The sequence below is a fragment of the Camelina sativa genome, chromosome 4, assembly GCF_000633955.1.
Source record: "Camelina sativa cultivar DH55 chromosome 4, Cs, whole genome shotgun sequence".
Taxonomy (NCBI): domain Eukaryota; kingdom Viridiplantae; phylum Streptophyta; class Magnoliopsida; order Brassicales; family Brassicaceae; genus Camelina; species Camelina sativa.
In genome coordinates, this window is record NC_025688.1 from 20,910,304 (window position 1) to 20,926,336 (window position 16,033).

Genomic DNA, 16,033 nt, shown 5'->3' on the forward strand with positions numbered 1-16,033 from the left:
AAATTACATTTTTTATATAAATTTAAGTAATGAAAACGATATAATAAGATGATTCATAAGCATATTCTGGAACTAGTTATTATACTCTATCAAACTCTTTTGGAGTTGGAGATATCGATACGACTCCATTTATCTAGTAGCCATTTTCGTGTCTTGACTAATGGCGATTGTCAAGAAGATGAAAGATTTAGTCTTGTTCCTCGTTGGGCTCTTTTCTTTGTCTGTTTTGGTCTCTCAGTCGATCGCAGGGAGAGTCAAAGCTCCGTTGTTGCAGAGCAATACTGGTGGGTTGGTCTTCAGCAAATCATTCAATTCGATCTATGATACTTCTATGTACGGACGCTTGCAGCTTAACAATGGCCTCGCTCGAACTCCACAAATGGGGTAGGTTCAAGTAATTAGCTTTTTGGATTTTTTTGGGGGTTTCTGCTTAAATGTGAAAGGAGCCAATTTTATGTCCCAATTTGTTGTAAAGTTGAAATTTTTGAATCTGTCTCATTGGAGTTGTGCTTTGTTAATCGACAGATGGAACAGCTGGAACTTCTTTGCTTGCAATATCAATGAAACGGTCATTAAGGAAACTGGTAAATCTTTCTTTTGTTTGATAGCTTCTACTCACATGTTTCATCTTTCTTTTTTGAAATTTTTTATTGTTCATTTGTGTTGATGATATATTGTACTTACTATAATTAACAGCTGATGCTTTGGTCTCCTCTGGCTTGGCGGATTTAGGATATATTCATGTCAATATTGGTATTTGTGTACCCTTGGACCTGTCTCTTCATATTTTGTCTATCTGAGATCAAAGCTTACTGCTTTAACGTTTCACAAGTTTTTTGTTTGTTGCAGATGATTGTTGGTCCAATTTGTTACGCGATTCAAAGGTAAGATTGCTTGTATTATTACTTCAGTAGAATTTGCTGGTCTGACTTCTGTGGTTAATTTCTTCTTTTTATGCTCGAAAATACTCTCTAGTGAGCTCCTGTCCTGAAGTGATTTTCACTGTGACTTTATAAATCACATTAGACGTTAGATGCTTATTGCCTACGTTTTTGTTTTGTAAATCAGGGTCAATTGGTTCCTCATCCGGAAACCTTCCCATCGGGAATTAAACTTCTTGCTGATTATGTTCATTCAAAAGGTCTTAAACTCGGTATATATTCTGATGCTGGGTAGGTTATTATTCATGTCCCTCTTTTGGTGTGTTATACGCTCGATGAAATTATATGATGTGGTCTTCTCATGTTTCTGTTCTGGATATTTCTTTCTTTCTTTCAGCGTTTTCACGTGTCAAGTTCGTCCTGGATCCCTTTTCCATGAAGTGGATGATGCAGACATTTTTGCTTCTTGGGTTAGTTTTCAGCCAATGTCGTTCGAACTTTCAGTTGTCAATGAGCTATTCAAGTTAATCATGTTGAGATATTGTATCTTTAGTTACATACAAGATCACAGTGTTTTTGATATTTGGTGGTATCTTTGTTTTGGTTTCTCATTGGTCGACTTGATTTCCAGGGTGTGGATTATCTGAAATATGACAACTGTTTCAACCTGGGAATAAAACCAATCAAAAGGTTTGATCTTTATAAAATTTGATATGGTACCATTAATCTTTGGTATAAGTTTTTGAATGACTTGATATGGTTTATGCTTTCTAGATACCCTCCCATGCGTGATGCTCTGAACGCGACTGGTCGCTCAATCTTTTATTCGCTTTGTGAATGGTACATACTCAAAATGTCTTTTTTTCGTTTTGTGAATGGTACCTTTAGTACCATTTATTTTACCAATTTCTTTTGCGTATACAGGGGTGATGATGATCCTGCCTTGTGGGCAAAAGAAGTTGGAAACAGTTGGCGCACAACTGAGGACATCAATGATACATGGGCAAGGTGAAATCTCATTGCGTTAGATAAATCTTGTATTTCATTTTCTTTTAATGAAGATCTTGTCATTTGAGTAGTATGATCATTGATTTGCATGGAGAGGGATTGGTTTGTTTAAATCATGATCTGATTGCTTTACTTTCTTTTATGTTTATGAAAGTATGATTACAATTGCTGATTTGAATAACAAGTGGGCTGCTTATGCTGGACCTGGTGGTTGGAATGGTAAGCAGTCATTTAAGATCTGAAAAAAATGTTCTGCTATAGTAAGAACTAGTACACTGAAGTATTGATCACAATTGTTCCCATTGCCTTAGATCCGGATATGTTGGAAGTAGGGAATGGAGGGATGACATATGAGGAGTATCGAGGTCATTTTAGCATTTGGGCTTTGATGAAAGTGTGTAACTAATTTCATGGCTTCTTCATTTTCGTTGATGTCCTCGACTTCATCTCATCCTTGTAGCTCTCTTGCAGGCACCACTTTTGATTGGTTGTGATATAAGAAACATGACCGCGGAAACTTTTGAGATTTTGAGCAATAAGGAAGTTATCGCTGTTAACCAAGGTGAATTCTAATATTTATTGACTTGTTAGCTTCACTGTATACATGATTGTCCACATATTCATTGGCAAAGAACGAGAATCTGAGAACATTTCTGGTTGCAGACCCACTTGGTGTTCAAGGAAGGAAACTTCAAGCCAATGGAGATGATAATTGTCAGCAGGTTTGAATTGGGAGCCAGTAAATTATCAGACTAATAGAAAAAGCAGAAAAACAAACTTGAGGACTCAAATTGGTGATAACTGTTTCATTGCAGGTGTGGTCAGGACCTTTAACTGGCGACCGTATGGTAATTGCTCTCTGGAACCGTTGCTCTGAGCCTGCAACCATTACAGCATCATGGGATCTAATCGGTCTTGAATCTACGATTAGCGTCTCAGTAAGGGACTTGTGGCAGCACAAAGATGTAACAGATAATGCTTCTGTTTCGTTTGAAGCACAAGTAGACGCACACGACTGTCATATGTACGTTCTCACTCCCCAGACAGAATCACACTCTGATGTATAGTTCTTTGTGGCGAGGCATTCAAATCTCAAAGATTGCCTTGTATACTCGTTGTGTATTATGTAACACGTGAAAAGTAACTCAAGACAACTTTCATAGTGAATAAATGTATGTTACTCTCTCTGCAAATTGGCACAAGAACAAAGTAATATTCAGCAGATCTTCAGGACATTGATTCCAAACAAAAGACAAATAGCCAAAAACAACTGCTAATCTATACCACTGTTGTATGTTCCGTCCTAATAACAATGAAAAAGAGATCTCTAATAAAACATTGGTCAACAACATAATTAAGTTTCTGTTGTATCTTTTGAATCCTAAATAGAGTTTGTCCTGAGGGTTATATGAAGATATCAACCAAAGGTTTGGTCACAGTCTCTAAAAGTCAAGAACCGTTCATGGTTTCGGAGGATCTGCTGTTCTCTTCTTTGCCATTTTCCAATACCAACGTGCTTGAAGATATAGCATCTACTAGGTTTTCTGGTGGTGGAGATTGGCAATTTTCATCTATCTGCGGATTCACACATCTTGGAGATTTGAGCACAGGCTGATCTGGGTCAGTACAAGCCTCTGGTCTCACACATTCTTCTCCTTTGTTACCGGTACAAGAAGTAGACACTTCACCAGAAAGATCGCAGCAACTACTGGCTTTCTCATCATCTATTGTCTTAGCGGAAGTTTTTAAATGATGAGCCGATGCGTTTCTCCTACTCGAGTCTCTGAACCTGTCAGAGTATAACTGTCGACTCTGCAACAACCAATGAGCAAAGCAATTCAGAAGCTTGCAGCGACAATTTAAATTTTAAGCCAAAAAGTCGGTCAGTGGGGTTAATCGCGTACCATGTCAGGAATATAAGTGCCGGTTCCTCTCCTCTTTCTCATGTTTTGACAGCCATTAGTTAAAGAGTGCAGAGGAAAAGGCTGCACTGAGGTTGATACATTGAGACCTCTCAGATAAAACTCGTTCTTTCGACAACTCACAAGGTCACGAACGATATCCCAACCACTCTGGTCCTTAACTTGAGAATTCACCGGGATATAGCTATGCTGAAATGTTCCAGGTACGCTATAGCCATGATACATTTGCCCATACACAAGTCTTTCAAAGTAACCTTCGAAATCTCCACTAAGTTCAGATAATTCTGATCTTCCAGTACCAAACGCAGTAACGGGATCATTTACATCTTGCCTTTGACCCTTACCATTCCTCTCCAAAGAGTTACGAAAGAATCTCTCCAGTCTCCATCCCATGCTTTCACCAGGTAGTGAAAGAACATCTCTGAGCTTTCGAGCTCCATGTGTAAAAGCATGTCTTAATCGTTGGACATTTCCTAACAAAATATTTTTAAGAAAATGAACCTTTTGACAACTGCTATATTTAAGAAAATGAACATTTTGACAAACGCTATATTGGTTACATCAAAAAATTACCTTGTGTAACACTTTTTCCAAGGTTGTTGCTGTGCTTTAGAGGATCAACTATATTGAGAGGTTTGATAGGAAATTCAAGACCATTCCCTTCAACAGCTTTAGTTGAAGCAGAATATAACTCTACACAGTCTCTTAAAAACTTCTCGTCAAGCAATAAGTCATGCTCATTTGCTGGAGAAACTGCTGGAAAGGTAGAGAGAGAGAGCAATCAAAATGTCAAATAGAGAGAATGCCACATAGAGAAGTGTCTGTGATTTTTGGCATCATGCTTACCCATAAGTTCTGGCAGGGAGGATATTGGCACACGACCACTGACACTGATACAGTAGTTGCTCCAATCAAATGAACCATAATAATCCAAGAACTTATACAGAACCTGTTGAAAGATAATGACTGTAATCTCATCTTTTGCATATATCACTTATTGTAAACGATGCTAAAGCTTCAGAAAAAGAGTGGTTACCGCTAAAGGTCCGGATAATGATGAATGGAATAGGTTGATGATGTGCAAGACTAGTACTGCCAATGCATATGTTGAGATCAATCCAGTGTTCGCACCAAGAATTCGACTCTCGTAGTAGCACCAAGCTTTAACTAAGATGATGCTACGCTTGAAAAGATGATCTCTCCCAAAGAGTTGGTCAATCTGAGGATACATAAAACCAGAAGATTAACCAATAATTAAGTATCAAAGATATGCAATGATCGATTTAGTGGACTTCTAGAGCCTGATTTTTGAATAGATGATGGTACCTGTTCCAGAAAACATAAAGCACAGAGACCTGCCGTTTGATTAAAAGAGATATCCACAGCAATGTTCCTGATATTGCATTTTATGACCTTGACCTATCATAAATCAGCAAACTTTCTTAAGGAAAATTTTGGGCAACCAAGAAAATACAAAACCGAAACCAAAAGGCTATAAACAAACAAACAAACCTGTGCAGGGATAAATTGAACACCTGTTGCCTGGAATTCAGACTCGCTGTCTTCATTTTGAAGCTTATTGCACAATTGTCCATAAAAATCGTCATCCATATTTTGCTTAGTTAGGACCGTCAGATCAATGTCTCCATCTGGAAGATAGGTTTTAAGAGGCACCGAACCAAATGCAAAGACCTGTAACAAGTTCCCATTGAAAGTTAACAGACGTAAAGGTTGTATAGCGTGTCAGCAAGAGAAGCAGGGTTTCTAACCTCAATTCCATCATGACTCTTGATAAGAGATCTTACATAATCAATGATCTCATTCCTACTTCTGTCTGAAACAACGACAGGTTGGATAGTGCAAAGTATCTCATGAGCTCTCTGCTCTGCAATCATCCAAGACTCCCTATCTATTGGCAATGAATTCCCTTTATGTTGAGCTGTTGGTAGTGACAATGAGGATGATGAAGAAGACGAAGACGATGAAACTGACAATCTTTCTTGAATAATATCACCCATGTGAGCATAACTTCAAACTAACTTCAGGTTGATAATACAGGAATACTCAACCCAACGAACCACTAAAGTGACATCTACAAACCACATAACGTATAGAAATATTACAATATATTAGATAATGAAGAGGATACAAAAGCAAAATGTTCAAGCAAAACAAATGAAGTGAAAGGTAAAAGCTTGGTTGTCTAATTGCTTAAGCTAGAAATAGGGAAGGATAGTTAGTTAAGTGATTCGTACCTATATATCCTAAGCAAGAGACCAAAGAAAAAAACAGAGCATGTCAATAGTGAATGTAGTATGTTTATCTTCCCAAGGACGAACAAAACACAGAACAGAGATAGCTACGGATGATTAAAGCTTCCTTCCGACCATCAAAGAGTTTAGGTTTAATAAAAAATGTCGAGGTTTTAAGTATTGAAAGAGAGTTACCTACCTGCGGTTTTAGTCCATTTGTCCAGAGATTCCTTGGAGCTAATCTGTGAATATTCAAGAGGCTTTTAATTCCTGCGACAATTAAGAACAAACAGAAAAAACAAAAACAAAAAAAATCAAAACTTGAAACAAAGGGTTTAAAGATTGTAACGAATCGAAATAACATTGTTACACAGGAAAATAATACGGCATTGTGAAAATCTCTAACTCTTGGTTCTGGTTTCATCAGCTAAAACAAGGACCACGAAGATGACTAAAGACAAAAGAGAAAACCCCCCAAAAAGAGAAAAAAAAACGAGATTCACGCGAAATAACAATCTTTTTGTTTGTTCTTTCTCAATCAACAATAATCCGAATTCAATATAACACCCAAATCTACACCAATCACAAAAAATTATCCCACAAAAATTATTGTTATCTCATCAAAAAAACAAAAAAAAATGAAGATTTTGATGTAAATTATGCTTCTTCTATTCATTGGAATTGCTCTAAAGAGACCAAACAACAATTAATTCACCTCAAGACAAAAAAAATTCCAGCTTTTTTTTTTTTTGTTAAGATCTTATGAATGAGAGTATAAACAAACGTTACACCAGACACAATTTCAAACCCAAAGAAAACAAAATCTTCGAAAGAAACAAAGAGAAACAGATATGAGTAAAATAAAACGGAAAAGATTTTTTTTTTTTTTTTTTTTTTGGGATACCTATTTGTTGTATTCATTGATCAATCGAGAAGAAACCGAAATAATAATTTTTTTTTGTTTAAAAACAAAGAGAGGAGAAGAATTATCAACAACAACATCTAATGCAGGAGGAATAGAGAGAGTAATGCATACTTTATAAAAAAAAAAATTATAAAAAGAAATATGGAAGGTTTATAATAGTGAAGACCTAAATCAATCTGCCATGTTTGTAAATTAACTTCCCCTGCCCCAGTCAAATAAATTTCAGCCCAATTAAAAAAAAAAAAAATTGAATCTTCTTTTTTCTTCTTCTTCATCGTTGTCTCTCAGTCTTAGTAGTAATCATAGTCAAAAAAAAAAAAAAAAAAAAAAAAAAAAAAAAAAAAAAAAACAAACCCTAATCCAGAAACAGAAACTCTAATTCCATGAATGGGAAAGAAAGCGTATCGTATCTTTTCGTGGTATCTACTGTAGACGATAAACTTGATGACGTGGCTTACTAATACGAGGTTTCATCTTATCCGTACACGTGGCTTTATTTCGGATGGTGACTAATTAGTTTAGATAAAACGATTATTAAAAAAAAAAAATCAGAATTTTTTTTCCCGCTATGATGTTAACTCTCTCTCCTAAAACCCTATCTTCTTCCTCTTCTTCTCTCACTCTGCACAAATCTCAAAACCCTAGATGTAAATCCCCAAATTCAGCTCGATTCAAGAGCTCGAAACGGAGATCTCATCCCGTTCTCGTGAAATCCGAGGTTCAGATTGTGAGGGATCTCGAATTCGAACCTGGAGAGACTTTTTTCCGCCACGAAAGCGCTACAGGACGAGACCTCGGCGTGTTGTCAGCGACGCTTCACAAGAGATCTAATGGAACCTTACGGGTGCTGGACGCGATGTGCGGATGCGGAATTAGGTCGCTTCGTTATCTTGTGGAGGCTGATGCTGATTTCGTGATGGCCAACGACGCCAACGATGATAATCGGAAGGTGATTACTGATAATTTGAGTAGAGTGGAGAGAGGTACTCGAGACGAGAGGAGATGGGTTGTGACGCATCTGTTGGCTAATAAAGCCATGATTGAGCGGTACATGGTTGCTGATTTCTTCGATATGATTGACATTGATTCGTTTGGGAATGATTCGTCTTTTTTGAGAGATGCGTTTAATACATTGAGATTGGGCGGTTTGCTTTACTTGACTTCAACAGATGGTTACTCTTCTGGTGGTCACCGACCTTATAAGTGAGTCAAAAAGCTTTACTCTTCTGGTTTTGTTTACTGGGTTCATTGGTTAATTAGTAACAATTTTGGGAACATGCTATGATTTAGGGACTAAGGAAGGAGGTTTGGAAGTTTAAACATTTCTTGGTTTGTTTTGATGTAGTTCTTTAGCAGCCTATGGAGCATTTATTCGGCCAATGCCTTTTTGGTAATGAGATTGGGCTAAGGATGCTTATAGGTGGAGCAGTGAGAGAGGCTGCTCTACTTGGTTATCATGTTACGCCCCTTTTCTCGTACTATTCTTATCATGGACCTGTATTTCGAGTCATGCTGAGGGTTCACCGTGGGAAACTACATGAGGACAGGTTTTGTTTTTTTTTTCGTTCTGAATCTGACTAATTGGATTCGAATATTGTTGGTTATGTTGCTTTTGTAATTGGAGTTTTCTTGTGTCTTTTAACTGCAGGAACTATGGTTTTGTCACGCACTGTAATCTATGTGGCCATTCTCATACATTGAGATTTGATGAACTTGGTTTGATGGGATGTCACTGCAGTGATACAAAGGCTTCTTCTTCACTGGTTGTGTCAGGACCAATGTGGCTTGGACCGCTTCATGATGCGTCGTATGTGACGGAAATGCTGGAATTGGCAAAGGAGTTGGGATGGGTCGGTGAAGGCACGGGGATGGATCTGGAGAAGCTTCTCAGCATAATGATTGAAGAGAGCGATCCAAGACTACCACCTGGATACACCAAAATGGATGAGGTCCTCTAAAACCCATAATGATTTAATTGCATTGATAAGAAAGGACGTATTTCATCCACATTACATGATAAGGATTTGTTTACTTTGTATTAGATGGCCAGCCGTGCAAAGATGAACTCACCTCCGTTGAAGAAGATGATGAGTGCACTAGTTAAGGTAAACTAGTAACTGAATTCTCACAGCTTTGATCTCTGAAGAAACTGATGTGAAAGTACAAAGCTAAAAGACTCTGCATTTTTTATTTTTTGCAGGAGGGATATGCTGTTAGCAGATCTCACATTATACCCAATGCTCTCAAGACAGATTGTCCCATGTCAATCTTTGTAAAGATTGCCCAAGATAATTTGAAGAGTTGACCTTTTTGCTACATTTTTCTTTTGTGGAACAGAATTTTGGTAACTGTTTTGGTAGATAATTTCAGTAATCTCGGTTTCTTCCTGTTTCTACTTTACAAAGCTCAGTCAGCTTACTACAACTTAGGAGATACCAAATCGTTAAAGAATGAGTGAAACCTTCGTCATTCATACTTGTCTTCAACCAAAGGGTATCACGTTGCACTAATCAAAAAGAATCGGAAGAGTAAAGTCAAATAAACTGAAAAAAAAAATTGGTCTAAAACATTTAAAGCTTCATGTGGCGAAATCATCTATAGCAAAATGTAGAAAACATCTTCAAAAATTTCAGACAAAAAGGAAACTGAAACTAGAATAGAAACAGTTTTGGGTTGCAAGCTTCTTAAAGTCTTCAGGCACGAGGAGCAGCAGGTGCACCACCAGCGGGGCGAGGAGCCTGACCAGGTTGTCCTGGCTTGGGAGTATCCTCCTATAACAATTTATGATTTTTTGTATCAGGTCAAGAGATTACAACAATGTCAACTTTCGCATCAGGTCAAGAATAGAGATTGAAACAACTATTCAATATAAGATACAGCGTAATCTGTGGAGCAAACCCTTCTAACCTAATTCCCAAGATGTATCAAAATCAGCGACATTAACTAATCAGCTGAATCTACACTAAATGCAGATACAGTATTCTACTTCAAACCAATTGAAGTTCCAAATTATTATTAGAAGACAAGATAGATTATGCAAAACTGATTTGCTGAAATACACAATCACAACAAGAACAATCAAAAGGAAACAAAGATAAGTCTTAATTGAAATGAGTGTATAGAAGAGCTAACCTTGCGTCTGGCAAAACGAGGTGGAGGGGTACGAATTCTACGGTTGGTGGTGGATCGGACTCTCACAACGTGAGAGTGGATAGCACATGAGACACAGTATTGCATCTTAGCGTAAAGCTTTGGGAGAGTGTAACCTACCAATCCAAAACAACATTTATAAATCAAATTAACACACCCAATTCCAAAATGGTAAAAAAAAAAAAACAAATACAATCAAACAATGCGTAATGAGGAAGCAACACATACCATCGTAGACGCTAGCTTCTTGAACATCTCTAATGGCAGCTTGCTCAACAATGTTTCTGACGATAAATCTCTTGATCGCCTTATCCTATTAAACAAAGAGAACCAAAATGAGACCAAATACATTTTCAATTGTTAGCCAAATCATAGTATCGAGAAAAGGATGAACAGGGATATCGAACCTTGGGGCAGCATTTTCCACAGTTGGAACACCTGATTGGGTTCACATGACCACGGTTGTGCTTGTTCCTTCCACCATTCCTACGTTTGAAAGTCTAAAACAACAAAACAAACTCGAATTCAATACACAATTTTGCTTTCCAAAGTCACTGTGAGCTTGACTATGTGTTCTAAACGATGAATCTAATCAAAGAAGGAGAGGAGACTTGCCATGTTGTGCAGCAGAGAGATACAAGCCTCCTCTTTGCTTCAGTTCTCTTTGATGCGGCGGCGACAAGGAAGCAGAAGATTGCAGTAACCCTAAAATTCGCGGAACAATCTTTAAATATATGCCGACCATTTCCGTTTAGGGTTTTATTTGACTATTGACTTATTTGGGCCTTTGTTTGACCCATTTCACTCCCATATCTGCTTCAAGTTTTTCTAGCAAACGGGCCGCCAAATACAAATAAACCAGTTGTCTAATTTGTTGAGGAGATAGATGATGATATTAAAACGGATTATACAGATTTTTTAATTTATTAAAAAAAACATTTGGATTTGTAGAGTAGTGGAAAAATTTCTATCTTATTGTAAAACACATGTGTGATTATTCCATCACAACACACATGTCATTACATTTATTCATGTAGTGTTACACAATATTTGTAGTGTTAACACTTGTCATTACCAAAACTAATAAGTTGGTGAATCATGTTTTATTTACTTCACTATAAATAGAAAGAAGTGTTAGTGTTTAATGGTGATATATGTAGGAGAGTAAGGAACAAAACATAATAAACTCTATTGTTCACATTCCTCTCTTGTCTTCTACTACTCTTTGTTTCTCTTGTCCCTAATCTCTCTCACTCTCATTCTCGCTGCTCCTCCCTCTCTCTCACTTTATTATTTCTCATTCTATTTACAAAGTATTATAAACACATATAAGTATATTTGTAGTTATAATTCACAACACGTTATCAGCACGAACGACTCTCGATCCGTTACAAGTTTAAGCATAAGAGATTTGTGATACATCATCAATTTGAGGTAAGATTTAAGTTTTGTTAAATTTGTTTAAATTTAATTTAATTTAATTAGTTTATATGCATATTACTATATATATTATTTATAGAGTAAAAGACTATATATATTTCTTGATCTAATGGTAGGTTTTGTCTCCTTGATCATTTAGATCTACATTCTTGATCTAATGGTAGGCTCTGCCTCCTAGATCATATGTTCAGATCTATATATTATAAATCATATGGAAGGCTATGCCTCCTAAAATGATTGTTTTAATTTATGAATATATTATATAGCTTATAATTTTTTTTATAGTTTATATTTATTGCTAAAACAAGATTTTACAAAATTATTTCATAAAATTTTATATTTAACAAATTGTTTTATTATTTATATAGTAATCATGTCAAACTTGGCAAAGCTTGAATTCACCGCCCTTGATGTCTCTGGGAAAAATTATATGACATGGGCATTAGATGTAAAATTCTATCTGAAAGGGAATGGACTTCTCAAAACTCTTGATCCGTCAGAAACGGGGTTAGAAGAGGAAAAAGCAAGAACCATGATGTTCTTGCGTCACCATCTCCACGATGGTTTAAAAAATGAATACATCACGAGAGAAAATCCTACAAATCTCTGGATCGCGCTCAAGGATAGGTTTGATCACGAAAAGTATGTGATCTTACCAAAAGCCAAACATGAATGGCTAAACCTGAGGTTTCAGGATTACAAAAGTGTAAGTGAGTACAATTCCGCTTTGTTCGGAATCACTTCAAGGATGGCTCTCTGCGGAGAAGAAGTTTCCGATTATGATATGATCGAGAAAACATTCCAAACTTTCCATCCTTCAAATGTACTCCTGCAACAACAATATCGAGAAAGAGGGTATACTCGATATTCTGAATTAATGCAAGTTCTGCATGTTGCTGAACAAAATAATGAGCTCGTGATGATAAATCATCAAACCCGTCCAACTGGATCAGCTCCACTTTCAGAAGTGAATGTTGCTACATCTAGCTATAATAATTGGCAAGGGCGAGGACGTGGACGCGGACGCGGTCGAGGACGTGGACGCGGACGCGGTCGAGGCCGTGGTCATGGTCGTGAAGGAGGTCGTGGAGAAGGTCGTGGACGAGGAAGAAGAAGAGGTTTCTCTCCTAATGACTTCAACACAAGAAAAACCAACAAGCATCTTCAAATCAATAATGTTGGTCGCGTTATAAAGAAACAAAGTGCAAGTACTTGTTACAGATGCGGCATGAAAGGACATTGGTATCAGACCTGTCGTATTCCAAAACATTTGGCCGATCTGTACCAAGCATCCCAAAAGGCAAAAGAAAGGGATGTTGAGACCAACCTCATCTATGATGAAGTTGGACCTTCTTTCCATGGCCTAAACGATGAACCTCATCTTGATATAGCAGATTTTCTTGTTGATAATGAAAACGGAAAATCATGCGAATAAAGCCTATATGCCATGATATGCTTTGTCATAGTTTGATATGTACTTTATGTTTTAACAAATGTTTTTTTGAATAGTAGGTTTATTGTAATATATAATAAGCTTTTTTGTAAGACTTTATGTTATTTTATTAATGTTTATTTTATAAATATTTTATCTCAGAAAATGTCAAATTTTGAAATTGAGGATGGAGATATATGTCTAGCAGACAGTGCTACAACACACTCAATACTTAAAGAGAAAAAATATTTCTCCTCTCTCAAAATAAAAGATTCCGCTAGAAGCGTGAGCACTATATGTGGTAATGCAAAGATTATTATAGGCTCTGGAAAAGCCAGTTTTTCAATGTCAAGAGGAACAAAATTTGAAATTGATGCATTATATTGTCTCAAGTCTCATAGAAACTTGATTAGTTTTAGAGATATCCGAAGAAATGGATATCATATAGAGACTCTGAATAAGAATGGCATTGAATATCTTTGCATAACATCTAAGGAGAAACATATATTGGAAGAATTGCAAATGTTATCCTTTGGATTGTATTGCACAAGAATAAATAATTTTGCATCTTATGTTACAGTAAACTCTAAGTTTACTAGTACATTTAAGATATGGCATGAAAGACTTGGACATCGTGGTTCAGTCATGATGCAAAAAATTGTGCAAAATTCTAATGGCCATCCATTGAAGAACCAAAAGATTTTTAGATCTGATGAGTTTTCATGTGATGCATGTTCTCAAGAAAAACTCATAATTCGGCCATGGCCAGCCAAAATTGGGAATGAATCACCATTGTTCTTAGAGAGAATACATGGTGATATATGTGGATCTATCCACCCTTCATGTGGGCCGTTTCGTTATTTTATGGTAATAATTGACGCATCTAGTAGATGGTCACATGTGTGTCTATTGACAACACGAAACACGGCCTTCGCAAAATTCATTGCCCAAATAATCAGGTTGAAAGTTCAATTCCCTGATTATGCCATAAAAAAGTCAGACTTGATAATGCTGGTGAATTCACTTCACAAGCTTTCAATGACTATTGTATGTCAATAGGAATCGATGTGAAGCATCCGGTTCCTCATGTTCATACACAAAATGGCATGGCTGAATCTTTGATTAAACGGCTACAACTCATTGCTAGACCGTTAATATTGAGAACAAAGCTTTCAATTTCTATATGGCGTCATGCTATATTGCATGCTGCGGCATTGGTCCAAATACGACCAAGCGCATATAATCAATATTCCCCTTTACAATTAACATCTGGCCAAGAGCCAAACATATCCTATCTCTGTATTTTTGGATGTGCGGTTTATGTTCCTATAGCCCCACCGCAAAGAACAAAAATGGGACCACAGAGGAGATTGGGTATATATGTCGGTTATGCATCTCCGAGTATAATTCGATATCTTGAACCGCAAACTGGTGATATGTTTACGGCACGTTTTGCCTATTGCCATTTTAATGAAGATGAATTTCCAGCGTTAGGAGGAGGAATTAAACAAGTACCAAAATATATTACATGGTATACACCATCTTTGATATATCTTGACTCCCCTACAAATCAACGTGAGCTAGAAGTTCAGAAAATTGTACATTTATAAAATTTGGCAAATCAATTACTAGATGCGTTCATAGATACAAAAAGGGTGACAAAGTCATATATCCCCGCGGCAAATGCACCATCAAGAGTTGAAATTCCTACAGAGGAACTTGATGGAAGTAAAGCTAATGAACCTAAAGTTCAATTGAAAAGGGGGAGGACAATGGGCTCTAAAGATAAAAATCCACGAAAGAAAAAGAAAATGGGAGATGAAAAGGTTCAAGAAGAACCAAATAAAGAGAAAAGTCCTCAGGATGATACAGAAAAATATGAGGTTTCTATTAACTATGCCCAAAACGGAATGTTATGGTATAGAGATGAAATCGATAATGATAATGGAATATTCTCTTTTTTGTATCTAAAGAGATCGATCATGAAAAAGACGAATCAGATCCAAGGTCCATATCAGAATGCCAACATAGGCCTGATTGGGAGAAATGGAGAAAGGCTATGCAACTTGAATTGCTCTCCCTCAATAAAAAAAATGTCTCTGGACCTCTTGTCACTGCATCTAAAGATATAAAACCTGTTGGTTGTAAGTGGGTATTTGTGCGAAAAAGAAATGAGAAAGATGAAATAACACGATATAAAGCCCGACTTGTTGCACAAGGTTTTTCTCAAAGACCTGGAGTTGATTATGAAGAAACATATTCTCCAGTCATGGATGCAATTACATTCAGGTACTTAATGAGTCTAACGGCTTCTATGAATTTAGAAATGTACCTTATGGATGTAGTGACAGCATATTTATATGGATCATTGGATAATGATATATACATGAAAATCCCAGAAAGATTTAAGATTCCTGAGGCATTAGACTCTAAGTCTAATGAAATTTGTGCGATCAAATTACAGCGATCTTTTTACGGATTAAAACAATCCGGGCGTATGTGGTATAATCGCTTAAGCGAATACCTATTGGAAAAAAGGTATGTTAATAATGAAATATGCCCATGCGTCTTTATAAAGAAATCTCCATCGGGATTTGTGATCATTGGTGTATATGTTGATGATCTGAATATAATTGGAACTCAAAAGGAGATTGATGATGCAAGAACTCATATGAAAGAAGAGTTCGAAATGAAAGATATTAGAAAGACTAAATTTTGTCTTGGGCTCCAAATAGAACATTTCCAAGATGGAATATTTGTGCATCAATCAAATTATACGAAAAAGATTTTAAAGTGCTTTAATATGGACAAAGCGACTCCTTTGAGTACTCCAATGGTAAATAGATCTCTGAATGTCGATAGTGATCCATTCAGACCTTGTGGAAATAACGAGAAAATACTTGGTCCCGAAGTACCTTCTATGAGTGCTATATGTGGACTCATGTATCTTGCAAATTGCACTAGACCAGATATTGCATTCGCTACGAATCTACTTGCAAGATACAACTCATCCCCTACCCGCA

General features: G+C 36.7%; 4 protein-coding genes across 13 annotated transcripts; 2 read left to right on the top strand and 2 right to left on the bottom strand.

Moving 5' to 3' along the window:
* On the top strand, positions 67-3,075 carry LOC104781530 (alpha-galactosidase 3). The gene is made up of 14 exons (XM_010506228.2): positions 67-384; positions 526-584; positions 697-753; positions 850-884; positions 1,069-1,172; positions 1,279-1,351; positions 1,513-1,571; positions 1,656-1,721; positions 1,806-1,889; positions 2,044-2,108; positions 2,201-2,283; positions 2,361-2,451; positions 2,553-2,611; positions 2,705-3,075. The coding sequence occupies exons 1-14, from the start codon at positions 161-163 to the stop codon at positions 2,954-2,956; spliced, it is 1,311 nt and encodes a 436-aa protein (XP_010504530.1). The 5' UTR covers positions 67-160; the 3' UTR covers positions 2,957-3,075.
* On the bottom strand, positions 3,105-7,360 carry LOC104781532. 10 transcript variants are annotated; one of them, XM_010506232.2, is made up of 10 exons: positions 7,343-7,360; positions 6,263-6,333; positions 5,581-5,903; positions 5,324-5,503; positions 5,138-5,230; positions 4,848-5,030; positions 4,658-4,760; positions 4,385-4,567; positions 3,794-4,284; positions 3,105-3,701 (listed from the first exon to the last, which is right to left on the bottom strand). In XM_010506232.2, the coding sequence occupies exons 3-10, from the start codon at positions 5,827-5,829 to the stop codon at positions 3,339-3,341; spliced, it is 1,845 nt and encodes a 614-aa protein (XP_010504534.1). In that variant the 5' UTR covers positions 5,830-5,903; positions 6,263-6,333; positions 7,343-7,360; the 3' UTR covers positions 3,105-3,338. The 10 variants fall into 10 exon arrangements, with proteins under 10 accessions (XP_010504534.1, XP_010504537.1, XP_019100361.1 ...); XM_010506235.2 differs by lacking the exon at positions 7,343-7,360 and adding an exon at positions 7,155-7,321 and having other exon boundaries at positions 4,385-4,564; XM_019244816.1 differs by lacking the exon at positions 7,343-7,360 and adding an exon at positions 7,155-7,321.
* LOC104781533 (tRNA (guanine(26)-N(2))-dimethyltransferase-like) lies at positions 7,557-9,383 on the top strand. The gene is given in 6 exon segments (XM_010506236.2): positions 7,557-8,191; positions 8,334-8,373; positions 8,375-8,535; positions 8,637-8,937; positions 9,031-9,093; positions 9,189-9,383. Coding segments are annotated over 6 exon segments (1,305 nt in total). The 3' UTR covers positions 9,294-9,383.
* On the bottom strand, positions 9,506-10,860 carry LOC104781534 (40S ribosomal protein S26-3-like). Its single transcript, XM_010506237.2, has 5 exons — positions 10,754-10,860; positions 10,546-10,638; positions 10,367-10,451; positions 10,121-10,254; positions 9,506-9,759 (listed from the first exon to the last, which is right to left on the bottom strand). Exons 1-5 carry the CDS (start codon positions 10,754-10,756, stop codon positions 9,682-9,684), a joined length of 393 nt encoding a protein of 130 aa, XP_010504539.1. The 5' UTR covers positions 10,757-10,860; the 3' UTR covers positions 9,506-9,681.

What these genes read in the sequence shown, in the direction of transcription:
- LOC104781530 (XM_010506228.2), top strand. Translation starts at nt 161, where the DNA reads ATGGCGATTGTCAAGAAGATGAAAGATTTAGTCTTGTTCCTCGTTGGG. An exon ending in GGAATAAAACCAATCAAAAG is followed by an intron (nt 1,572 to 1,655) that starts GTTTGATCTTTA and finishes TATGCTTTCTAG; the next exon opens with ATACCCTCCCATGCGTGATG. An exon ending in ATCAATGATACATGGGCAAG is followed by an intron (nt 1,890 to 2,043) that starts GTGAAATCTCAT and finishes TGTTTATGAAAG; the next exon opens with TATGATTACAATTGCTGATT.
- LOC104781532 (XM_010506232.2), bottom strand. Translation starts at nt 5,829, where the DNA reads ATGGGTGATATTATTCAAGAAAGATTGTCAGTTTCATCGTCTTCGTCT. An exon ending in CATTATCCGGACCTTTAGCG is followed by an intron (nt 4,761 to 4,847) that starts GTAACCACTCTT and finishes ATCTTTCAACAG; the next exon opens with GTTCTGTATAAGTTCTTGGA. An exon ending in CTCCCTGCCAGAACTTATGG is followed by an intron (nt 4,568 to 4,657) that starts GTAAGCATGATG and finishes CTACCTTTCCAG; the next exon opens with CAGTTTCTCCAGCAAATGAG.
- LOC104781534 (XM_010506237.2), bottom strand. An exon ending in AGAAGCTAGCGTCTACGATG is followed by an intron (nt 10,255 to 10,366) that starts GTATGTGTTGCT and finishes TTGGATTGGTAG; the next exon opens with GTTACACTCTCCCAAAGCTT. An exon ending in CTCGTTTTGCCAGACGCAAG is followed by an intron (nt 9,760 to 10,120) that starts GTTAGCTCTTCT and finishes AAATTGTTATAG; the next exon opens with GAGGATACTCCCAAGCCAGG.